The sequence below is a fragment of the Lolium rigidum genome, chromosome 6, assembly GCF_022539505.1.
Source record: "Lolium rigidum isolate FL_2022 chromosome 6, APGP_CSIRO_Lrig_0.1, whole genome shotgun sequence".
NCBI classification, from domain to species: domain Eukaryota; kingdom Viridiplantae; phylum Streptophyta; class Magnoliopsida; order Poales; family Poaceae; genus Lolium; species Lolium rigidum.
In genome coordinates this window covers 145598948-145610092 of record NC_061513.1, presented here as the reverse complement: position 1 = coordinate 145610092, position 11145 = coordinate 145598948, and the positions used below count along the sequence as shown (strand labels likewise).

Here is an 11145-nt window from a genome sequence, read left to right as displayed (position 1 = left end):
CCGGCGGCAAATCGACGGTGAGGTGGTTGGTGTGGGTTCTCTCGGGATGAGGCAAGGAGAAGTGGGCAAAGTGCTCGGGATTAGGTAGTTCCTTCAACTTTTTGCATTGGGTCTCCAACTATGTATGGATTTTTTTTGTTTTATCCGATTAAATTCAAACTTGAACTGTATGTGCATAAATTACAATTCACAAATTCTCAATTTGGGGTACCCTCAAGTACTATGGTACCCCTAGACAATGCCTGAACATGTGTTTTGCATCCACGTTGTACAAATGTGAGAGAGTTTAAGTTTAAGCTAAATTTGCAACCAATCAAAAATGAGGTTCATGAAAATAAAAAATGGAGAACTTTTGCACTAAACTAACACATGTCATGTAGTTCCTATGTGAAATACCAATCAAATGAGGTCTAAAAAGGGGGCACTTCACAATATTTGGTATTGTATATGAGTTTTCTTGGCTTGCTACCCAATTAAGTGAGCACCTAGTATGCAAAATTCCGTACCAAAACGAGTTATCATGACCCAAATTTTGGCTAGCGGAGTATGTGCATATAGTCATGTACACCGTTAAATACCTTCGTGAACTTAGTGTTCCAAAAATTTATTCGTAAACAATCATTTTTAGTTATATTAGTGCACATAGCTAGCCAAATGTTTATTTTTGTGTGAAGGGGCCACCAAAAACAAGGTGCACACTGTACAATTTCAATTTCACAAGCAGTAGAACTTTTTAGGGTGTCCAATTTCTAGGTTTGAGGTTTTATCTAGATTTGAAACTATCTATGGATTTATTTGAGCTTGGGCCAATTTAAATAAAATGTGAAATTTAGATAATTTTATTTGAGCTTGCCAAAGATCCCCTTTGCCCCTCCGATGGTGAGATGTTCCCTTTTCAATTCAAGAGGAAACAATTCCCTATTAAGCTCAGCTTCGCCATGACGGTCAACAAGGCACAAGGGCAGACTATCCCGAATGCCGGTATTTACTTGCCTGAGCCGGTGTCCTCTCATGGAAAGTTGTATGTATCACTTTCTAGATCCACCGCTAGAAAGAACGTGAAGATTCTTGTCATCCCGGATACTGGTAACAAAGAAAAGAACTTAAATGATAGCGAAAAGAAGAGTTCAATCGGTACGTACACGAAGAACATCGTCTACAAAGAGATCCTTACATCGTAGGTGAGATAATTTGTACTTAATTCGATGACAAATCATCTGTTCTTTAAGAGCTAATTTATCTTGAAGGAACCATAATGGGTAGGTCTATTTCTTTTGCAAAGCAAAAGCAACGTTAGTCCTCTAACAAATGTTCGTGGTGTTTGTCTTTTCCCTTCTCCTTTTTTGAGATGGTCTTTTCTCGAGTCTTAGTGTAGGGACAAAGCCAAATTGATACTTCCTTCGATCTCTTTTAGAGGACCGAGGGAGTAGATCTCTTTCTTGTGGCACTTCATGCAGAAAGACACACAAAATATCAAAAAGAAACGCATGGGCGATAAACTTTGTGCTTGACTTTTCTCCGATTTTTTTTTATTTCAACAACGGAGTTTCTGAAGAGAAATAAAATGTTAATACAGAAATCAGTCTGACAAAAAATTGCAAGTGAGATGTATCATCACCACTATATTTATCAGTGCGAATCAAACCATCACTTCGATCTGAAATCACAAAAGGCAGTTTAATCAATTTTCATCATAATGATAATGATGATTTAAACGAAAGGATTAGCAGTAAAAATGTCAGGGTAAAATTAATGCACATCCTTTCCATGCTACCGAACTACTATTTTTTTTCTAAATAACTCCCGAGCTTAATTAATTTGAATCATTAGACTACTTATAGTGAGAAACATAGGTAGTAACGAACTATATTACCGTAACAAGCACACATTTTAAGATATTTTGATGACATGGCATAACAATAAATGAAGAAAGAGATTGATGTGGTAGTAACTATGTTATTGTAACAACACACTTCTCTAAACAAGATGAGTCTAATACTACTATGACTTGGCAGTATACCACACATATGTACTTCCCACTATGACTAGGCGTGAGGCTCGTGACCAAGTTTCAAGGGTCTCACATATGCACAAGCGATTCAGATTCCGGTGGCAACGATCATCGGTGAATCGCGGTTGTTGGAGAGGAGATCAAAGCCATCATTATGATTTAGATCAACTGCATTTTTGTGAGCTAGCTATCTAGGTTCCCTTATATCCCAAGAAATTAATTAGGTGAGCAAACTGCAGCAACCGTCAGTCTAGCAGGCTATCAGTGCCTACAACAACAAATGGTGGGCTGTAACTGATCACATTTTGCAACGACCTGCTGGTTCTCAACCATCGTAGCTTGTGTGCACCACACTGCAAGATTGGAACCATGCATAGCAAATGTGAGCGGCATCGGTGCTTGTAATTCCAGTCACTGCTCTAGTAAGTTTGCAAGATTCACTGATGCAGAGCCGCAGGTTCAACTAGAACTCTGTTTATCATCGCGGAACCGTGTAGAGCTATATATCCAGTGCTAATATCTGACTCACGGGTTGTGTTTACCCGCTTGGGTAGCCAGAGAAATTTGCAGCTCAAGATAACTGAAAAACTACATTCCGACAGTGAAATGATTATCTGCCAGCCCTTGAGCTGTGAAATGTTCACTTTATGAGATTTGCTAGAACTAAGTTCGTGCTCAGTCAACTTCTAAATCATTTGATTTACTTTGTGATTCGTGCTAGTTATCAGTTGCAACATAAGTTACAACTGAGATTTGATGACAAGAACGGAGCTAGTTCTTAGTCGACTCAAAAAATTTCAAAGTCGCATCCTTACTTTATTGATCACTGGTTCCTGCAGAAAGACAGAATCGAAGAAGAAGAAGAAGAACAACATAATGGCAGCATGAAGGAAGGACGGAGACCAAAGGCTGCCGAGCTGCATGCCCTGAATTATTTACTCTGAACTTTTTTCACCGGGCTAGCATAGTTGCATGAGCTGACTCGAGTACTGGTCCAGGATAATGAGTTCCAAGCGAGTGTAGATGCATGCACTTTCAGAGGCCGGTGTTCCATTAGGCCGTCTGCAAGTGTATAACTGCATATAAGATTTCAGGGCCAGCGTGTGACATGAGTGGTTGGGGATTTGTACAACATAATCTCAAAAGGTGTCGGTATTTTCCTAACGGGCAAAGTTTTGGGGAAATGATAGCTTTTGGATATAGAAAACAGTCACTCATACAAGCGTGTTGCGTCTTGCTGTCATTATTAGCTCTTAACGGTAACAATAGCGGGTAGTATATGCCTTGGCAAGCTCTATGAAAAGTGAAAACTCATTTTGCCAGCTTAGCATTTTAAAGCAAGTTTATAGTCGGTTATTTGCTGTACTCTAATACACGGTTCAACTTTCACTCTCAAAAAATTCGTAAGAGCGTGCTATAGCTGACTCTTGCATGAGAGCCGAGTTATCTTCCCTTTGCTGACTATGCCTTAGTGTACTTACTCTTCGAGAGAAATGATGGATGACCTAGATGGATATAAACACTTCATTATCTCAAACATTAGACTGTTGGATAAAGTCCCTGTACTGTTGTCTCTGTGGAGGCTGCTGCACATGGTCCTGTGGAGGACTCGGCTGCAAGCATACATGGTCCTTGTGAAGGACTCGTTGTTAGGATATGAAAGTATCTTTGACTGCCTTTTTAGGGGCATCAAGGACTAGCAGTTAGCAGCACCCTTGACTGCTTTTAGGGGCATCAAGGACTGGCGGTTAGACTAGCATCTTAGCATATTCGTGGCTGGCTAGCAGCTATATATCCGTATCCCCAACCCTCAGAGTTGGTTATGGCATTTGTGTGAGATGTGTGTGAAATAAACCAACGAAAATTGCCCCAACTCTCCTAGTGTCATCCTCTTCTTCATGAAAGTGAGGCTAGAGATACTAACAAGTGGTATCAGAGCAAGGTTGTCTTGCAACCTAAGTATTTCCTGCTCCTCCCCTTCACAGGGAAGAGAGCAGCCCCAGCGAGTAGCAGCCTCACCTGCCCCTGGTTACTTCCCTCCCTCCGGGTTGTCGAGCAGCAGCTCGTCGAAGCAGCTCTTAGCCCCCGAGCAGTGAGCCATGTCCGACGGCCACTCTCAGCACACGGCTACCTTCCAGCACGCGGCGTCGGCAGGAGGCCGATCGCGCCGCGGCGGAGGAGCGTGAACGAGTGGCCGCAGCGGCCGCTACGGCGGCAAGCAAGGGCGTCGAGGCCGGCGGCGGCCGAGCCGGCAGCAGCCGAGCGGAGGTAGAAGCGGCAGCGGCGGCGGAGGCAGCACGCGTAGCAGCGGCGGAGGTCGAGGTGCTGCGCGGCAGCGCCAATGGCTCCGGTTCTGCCGACGGCAACGCCGGCGCGGATGCCACGCCGCGAGAGCGGGTGGCGCAGTGGGCAGCCGAGCACGCCCGCGCATACGGCGGTGGTGCTCCCGGAGGAGGCGCGCACGGCGGTGGCTCTCCCGGAGGAGGCGCGCACGGCGGTGGTGCTCCCGGAGGAGGCGCGCACGGCAGTGGCGCTCCCGGAGGAGGCGCGCACGGCGGCGGCCGCTGGGACGACCAAGACCGTGGCCTCTATGGGGTCCGGATCGTGGTCGTGGACGTTGGTCCCGGTGCAGGGTGGCCTACCCTCACCAAAACCAACTATGTCGAGTGGTCCGCGGTCATGAGGATCGGGCTCCGGGTGCGGCACATGTGGGAGGCGGTCCGAGTACGGCGACGTCGACCACCATGAGGATCGACGGGCGTTGGATGCCCTCATCGCTGCAGTTCCGCCCGAGATGCGCTTCTCGCTTTCCAACAAGCGGACTGCCAAGGAGGCTTGGGACGCCATCGCTGCGGCACGCATCGGCAGCGATCGTGCTCGCAAGTCGACACTGCAAGCACTTCGCAAGGAGTGGGAGAACCTGGCCTTCAAGCCAGGGGAGGACGTCGATGACTTTGCTCTCCGTCTCAACACTCGTTGCGAAGATGGTGCAGTTCGGTGATGACACCTACGACGAGGAGAGAGCTGTCGAGAAGCTCTTTCGCTCGCATCCCCGAGAAGTACAAGCAGATGGCTCGATCGATCGAGTCTCTGCTGGACCTCTCCACGATGACGATCGAGGAGGCGATAGGTCGCCTCAAGGTCGTCGACACCGACGAGCCACAACCTCTCTCGGGGCCCATCACCATTGATGGGAAGCTACTTCTCACTCGGGAACAGTGGGATTCCTGCCACGGTGACATGAAGAAGGGGGAGTCTTCTTCCACGCCAGGCGGCCGCAAGCGTGGCAAGCCGCGCAAAGACGCCCAGGCTGGGGTGCAAGGACTTGCCGACGATGATGCCCGCGGAGGCGCCCAGGGAGGCGCCACCGGCAGGCACAAGCCGGCACTCGGACGACACCTGCCACAACCGTGGCCGGCTTGGCCATTGGGCCGTGGAGTGTCGGCAGCCACGACGCGGCCGGGCCCACGTCGCACGGGCGAGAGGAGGAGGAGGAGCCGGCTCTGTTCATGGCGCATGCAAGCGTCGAGCTACCTCCAGCGGTACCGACCGCAGCGGCTCTCCTCCACCTCGACGAGTCAAAGGCACACGCCCTTCTCGGCGATGGCTCCGGCAACAACAAGACAGGCGGGTGGTGCCTCGACACCGGTGCCACCCACCACATGACCGGTCGACGGGAGTTCTTCGCCGACCTTGACTCCGACGTGCGAGGCTCCGTCAAGTTTGGGGATGCCTCCGCCGTGGAGATTAAGGGTGTCGGCTCCGTCACCTTCACCGCCAAGACCGGAGAGCATTGGTTGCTCACCGGTGTCTACTACATTCCCGCGCCGAGGAACTCCATCATCAGCCCGGGACAACCGGATGAGAACGGCTCCCGCGTGCTGATCGAGAGCGGAGTTCTGCGCATCCGGGATCGCCACCGTCGCCCGCTTGCCAAGGTAACTAGAGGCACAAATCGCCTCTATGTTCTTGATGTGCGGTGGCACAACCCCTCTGTCTCGCTGCTCGTCGGGAGGACGAGGCGTGGCAGTGGCACGAGCGCTTCGAGCATCCTCATCTTGAGGCCCTGAAGCGTCTCAGTGACACGGAGATGGTGCGAGGCCTGCTGTGCTTCGACCATGTGGTGCAGTTCTGCGACGTCCGGGCAAGCTTCCGAGCCAAGGAGAGGCTCGAGCTCGTGCACAAGGACTTGTACGGCTCGGGATGGCTCACCACTCCCACAAGACGACGTACAAGACTTAGGGGGAGAATGTTGGATAAAGTCCCTGTACTGTTGTCTCTGTGGAGGCTGCTGCACATGGTCCTGTGGAGGACTGGCTGCAGCATACATGGTCCTTGTGAAGGACTGCTGTTAGGATAGGAAAGTATCTTTGACTGCCTTTTTAGAGGCATCAAGGACTAGCAGTTAGCAGCACCCTTGACTCGCTTTTAGGGGCATCAAGGACTGGCAGTTAGACTAGCATCTTAGCATATTCGTGGCTGGCTAGCAGCTATATATCTGTATCCCCAACCCTCAGGTTGGTTATGGCATTTGTGTGAGATGTGTGTGAAATAAACCAACGAAAATTGCCCCAACTCTCCTAGTGTCATCCTCTTCTTCATGAAAGTGAGGCTAGAGATACTAACATAGACAGCCTCTAGGTTCCATTATTATTCACAGAAGCACCGTCGTTGTCAAACTGAACAACAAATATTTCGCTCGTTACAATGTAGACAGGCATGCACCAAATCCAGGAACAGAGCTTCACGGTGTAAGATCCGCCGTTGGGCTGAATTTGCAAAATGATGTGCCTAGCTAGTGCTCTAACTTGTACGACGAGTAAACGTCAAGGTCGATCAGTTCCTATGTTGATGGATCATAAACGGCAATTGCTTGATTCAGTTTCATACATGATAACATCTGTCAATCACATACACGCCATCTTGAGAAATAAATACAGTTACCACTCACCAGTCACCACAGTAGAGTAGAGCTGACCATAATGCTCACTCATTGCTCCATCAAAAAACGTAACCGACGGGCCACATTGCCGTATCTAGTGATCATTCAGCGGACGGGTCTAGTGCGGCGGATAGACAAAGGTATTTCTCTAGGCAGAGGCAAGGACGGAGGTTGACAAATGACAAGGACTCATCAACCGGCCCTCCCATTAGCAACGACCACTACTAGCTTTGCGGCCTCTTACGCCAATGCATTGCAGAGATCTTCCCAGCCCACCAATATTCTTCACACCCTTCTCTGTGCAGCCAAAACCACATCTATCGGAGTGAAAGCCACTCCTGTCCTGATCAGACCGGTGGCTAGCCGTAGCCGGCCAGGAGGTATCTATCTTGGACGACGAGGCCATGCATGGATCGTCATCGGAGCACTAGCTAGACGTGCAGAAACGGAGTTTGGTGACCATTTACCAAACAGATTTCAGCTTGGGGTGGCTCAGATGACCCAAAAATTCGGAGAGTCTGTCACTGGAGCCCAGACGAGTTAGTAGAGAAACTGCAGTCAGAAAGATAGGCCGGCACTTACTCGAGTAGGCACCAACGATTTGGAGCCGGCTTTTGCGTTTCAGCTGGAGGAGCACCAACGAGAGCAAGCAGTTTCTTTACCTGACCGCACCTCACCACCAGCCACCAGCCACCGCACGGCAAAAGCCTCTCCTCTCCTCGTCCTGCTATAACCCCACGTCATCATCACACTACCACAGAGTTGTAAAAGCTCGGCTAAAGTGCGCTCAAAAGCCTCTTTCCCACCTCTCACCTCATCCAGGCATAATATATTGCAGGGCACTACCAAGCAAAGCTAAAGGGAGCCTAGCTTAGCCGCTCACATCAAAATACCCCTGGCATTTGTGCATAGAGTACTGGAAGGCGTCTCCCCCCTCTCTCTCTCTGCTGCTCATTCTCCTGTTCAGAAGGGGTTCATTTCGTCTTTCTGTTCATGGGATTCTAGCGTGTGCAGGATCTTGCCCCTTCTCTTCTTGAGTCATTTTTCTCGCTGGCATAGATAGGAATCTTGTCCTGCTTGGTCCTTCTCCAGTTACGAAGCTTCGGTTCCCGCTAGTTTGTTTCTTCCCAGGGGTAGGAGGTTTTGACTAGCACAAATGCTGGTGTCTGGGCAAAAAGGTCGACTGCTCGTTCTGTGCACATGTTTTGTGATTCTTTCGCTTCTTACAGTGCCGTCCAATGGCTCGTCAAATTCCACGGAAGATCTCAATCAAAACCACAACAAGACCGGGCATCCTCTTCAGGTAATCAGACTGTTTTTCTTACACCGAGTTTCTGGCTTCCTCATCAGGCTCTGCTTATATATAGTGCTAATAGCAATAGTTTTCTCTCTTGCAGCTGACGCCCAAAGCAGCATTTCAGCTCAAGCTACACGCGCTGTTCCACTGGTCCTCTTTTGGTTTCCTGATGCCTGTAGGGATACTGCTGGTCAGGATGTCAAGCAAGTCGAAAAGCGGAAGATGCGTCAGAGTCCTCTTCTATTGCCATGTCATTTCTCAGGTTCGCATCTTCTCTACGACCTACATTTTCCGAGAAATGTTCTGTTTTTTTCATGTTCCATATGGAGTATCAGATTTATTTATTTCTCGTGCTCGGTTGAATTTTGCAGATCGCAGCTGTGCTTCTTGCTGCAAGCGGTGCCGCTCTGTCTTTGATGCACTTTGAGAACTCCTTCAGTAATACTCACCAGAGAGTGGGATTGGCATTGTATGTATTCATGTGTCTTCAGCCAATCATTGGTTTCTTCAGACCAGAAAGGTGAGAGAAAATTACTTCGCTACAGAACCATCCAAATTTGTAGGTTTTTCATGTTTCATATGCGTGGACCTAATCCTGCTTATCTCTGCAGAGGTGCCAAGGTAAGAAGTCTGTGGTTCTTCGTCCATTGGCTTCTCGGCATCGCAGTTTGCGCCACTGGAATCGCAAATGTCTACACTGGCCTCCGCACGTACCATGAGAGAACCACCAAGAGCGTCAGCGTTTGGACCGGCCTCCTTACCGTTGAGGTCACCTTCCTAGCTTTTTTCTATCTCTTGATAGATAGATGGAGCTACATGATCAAACAAGGACATCTCCCTGTCGAGCAGCTAAAACCCAATGATAATCACAGGACCTATCCAACTACTCTTCGGAAAGAGCTGGCTATGGTACAAGAGTGAGGTCTCCAAATAAAGAACGTGGTGTGGTGGAAGCACTGTTGTGAATCTGTAAAGGGGAGAAGGCAATGCTGCAAAATGGTTTTGGTTTGATTGGTGTGTTCCTTCAAAAAGATTGTACAGTTTTTACACTTCTTTTGAGATTGCAGAGAATTGGACTTGGAGCTCTGGTGTTGTATCTTCTGATCTGAATTTGGATCTTGTTTCATGACACCATTTCTACTGTTTGTGGGAAGCAGACAGATGCAGCATTACATTTCTTGAGGGAAAGAATAATCAGAAGTTCCAGAATTGTGGTTGATGAATATCTGCTTCTTTGCGCAAGCATTTTTTGAGGCTTGTAGCATATGCAAGTTTTCGCAGTGCAATTCTGAAGAGATTGGTCATCTCTGAAATTGTAATAGACATAAGATTTGTTCATGTATGCATGCCATAACAACATATCCTTATTTTTGTTTGTATTTCACTATCTTTCGTGTCTTCCTTGTTGAATTATAAAATTGTACCGATGTTCTTTGTGGATAATGGATAAAACATACATATGCCGTATCAAGCGATTAATGGGATAAAAATCTACATACTCCATATAAAGATTCTAACTATATACAAGGATACAATTTTCTTGCAGAGCCAGAGTAACTTGACGCGTATGGAAAGTCTGAAGATGATCACTATTAATATGCACCTTTCCTGTTCATGGCAACAGCTGGACATAGCCAGTTAGGACAGCAATAGCTAAAATGGCGATAGGCGGCCCAAGCACGAATACCCCGACAGTAGCGAAGAACACCGAGTCATTCCTCCCACTGACCTTGGTGAGCAGCGCTTGCCTCTTGATGTTCCTCCTCTGCGAGACGGTCAGGGCGTTGAGGGTCTTGAGCCCTTGCCTGAGTCTCTTTCCCAGCGGGAGGGTGAACGTGAATTCATCGCCCCTGTCACCGTACAGCGCTGCCAGTTGCTCGCGGATGGTAGTTTGCACACGGGTTTCTGTAGGGGCGCCATTCTCTACGCGTCAGGAGACATTGTTGTTAGTCGTCAGACATGGGAATTGGACCAGGAACAATAAGGAAATATGGTGATTTTGCAGTATGGAAGGTACCAGTGGCATCAGTTGTAGAGGATGATGTCAGTTGCTCCAGGAGACCCAATTGGGTGCGTGCCGAAGAAACTACAGAAGACAAGATGGCACTGTCAGCTGCTGATACTAAGCAGAAACACGAGAAGTTCAGAACAGGAACGCTAGCTATACACGTGCACGGGAATGTAATTACTTCTGAATTTTTCTTTGGATTGATAAGTAGGTGCATTTAGAGGCTCTCCGCCATCGAACACAAAAGCAACACAATCAGAACACTGCCCACTGTAAAATGTTTCAGCTAAGACATCATCATGTTGTTCAACAAATTACTGATATTTTGTAAGTCACGGGGCATGAAACACGTCCCATAGGTCAAATAATTTCATCACACACGGTGACACGGGTAACACTAGCGACAGTCCATGTCCATCTACAGAGTTACAGAGCTACAGAGTGCAGATATAAATTCAGAAATTCAGGCGACGAAACCATGAGTGCCACAAAGGTTACCTGAGACGCTGGGATCCTGTGTGGCGCCCTCGAACTCCTGCCGGGCAGCCTTGCAGCCGGCCAGCGATCTCGGCGCCGGCGAGGCGGACGCCTTGAGGGGCACCCTCGCGCTCTTCACGGCCGCCGCCGCCGCCGCGTCGACCGCCTGGAGCCTCGCGGCGGAGGAAGGGGAGAAGCTGCAGGCCATGAACCGGCGCAGGTTTTGTGGCTCTCGCCCAGTTACCCGAGACCCGAGTGATCGATAGAGGCAATTCAGACATGTTCGGCGTCAGTTGTGGTCGGAATTTTCCGCTTCGCGTCACCACACGTTCCGGTCCAGGGGGACGGGCCCACCGAAGAACATTCTGGAACCAGCTGACTTCGAGTCCAGCCCACGAAACTTCGGCCCA

General features: G+C 48.7%; 2 protein-coding genes across 5 annotated transcripts; one reads left to right on the top strand and one right to left on the bottom strand.

Annotated features, from left to right (window-relative positions):
• Positions 1 to 7829: 7829 nt before the first annotated feature.
• On the top strand, positions 7830 to 9521 carry LOC124668420 (cytochrome b561 domain-containing protein At4g18260-like). The gene is made up of 4 exons (XM_047205562.1): positions 7830 to 8256; positions 8351 to 8512; positions 8622 to 8770; positions 8862 to 9521. Exons 1-4 carry the CDS (start codon positions 8110 to 8112, stop codon positions 9169 to 9171), a joined length of 768 nt encoding a protein of 255 aa, XP_047061518.1. The 5' UTR covers positions 7830 to 8109; the 3' UTR covers positions 9172 to 9521.
• A 204-nt stretch (positions 9522 to 9725) lies between these two features.
• Positions 9726 to 10978, bottom strand: LOC124666429. 4 transcript variants are annotated; one of them, XM_047203764.1, is made up of 3 exons: positions 10757 to 10978; positions 10268 to 10372; positions 9726 to 10173 (listed from the first exon to the last, which is right to left on the bottom strand). In XM_047203764.1, the coding sequence occupies exons 1-3, from the start codon at positions 10941 to 10943 to the stop codon at positions 9863 to 9865; spliced, it is 603 nt and encodes a 200-aa protein (XP_047059720.1). In that variant the 5' UTR covers positions 10944 to 10978; the 3' UTR covers positions 9726 to 9862. The 4 variants fall into 4 exon arrangements, with proteins under 4 accessions (XP_047059720.1, XP_047059722.1, XP_047059723.1 ...); XM_047203766.1 differs by having other exon boundaries at positions 10268 to 10366; XM_047203767.1 differs by having other exon boundaries at positions 10268 to 10363.
• Positions 10979 to 11145: the final 167 nt, after the last annotated feature.

Coding starts and splice junctions, on each gene's coding strand:
- LOC124668420 (XM_047205562.1), top strand. CDS start 8,110: ATGCTGGTGTCTGGGCAAAAAGGTCGACTGCTCGTTCTGTGCACATGT. Junction 8,257..8,350: donor AGACCGGGCATCCTCTTCAG/GTAATCAGACTG, acceptor TCTCTCTTGCAG/CTGACGCCCAAAGCAGCATT. Junction 8,771..8,861: donor GGTTTCTTCAGACCAGAAAG/GTGAGAGAAAAT, acceptor TTATCTCTGCAG/AGGTGCCAAGGTAAGAAGTC.
- LOC124666429 (XM_047203764.1), bottom strand. CDS start 10,943: ATGGCCTGCAGCTTCTCCCCTTCCTCCGCCGCGAGGCTCCAGGCGGTC. Junction 10,373..10,756: donor ACAGGATCCCAGCGTCTCAG/GTAACCTTTGTG, acceptor GTTTCTGCTTAG/TATCAGCAGCTGACAGTGCC. Junction 10,174..10,267: donor CTCTACAACTGATGCCACTG/GTACCTTCCATA, acceptor CCTGACGCGTAG/AGAATGGCGCCCCTACAGAA.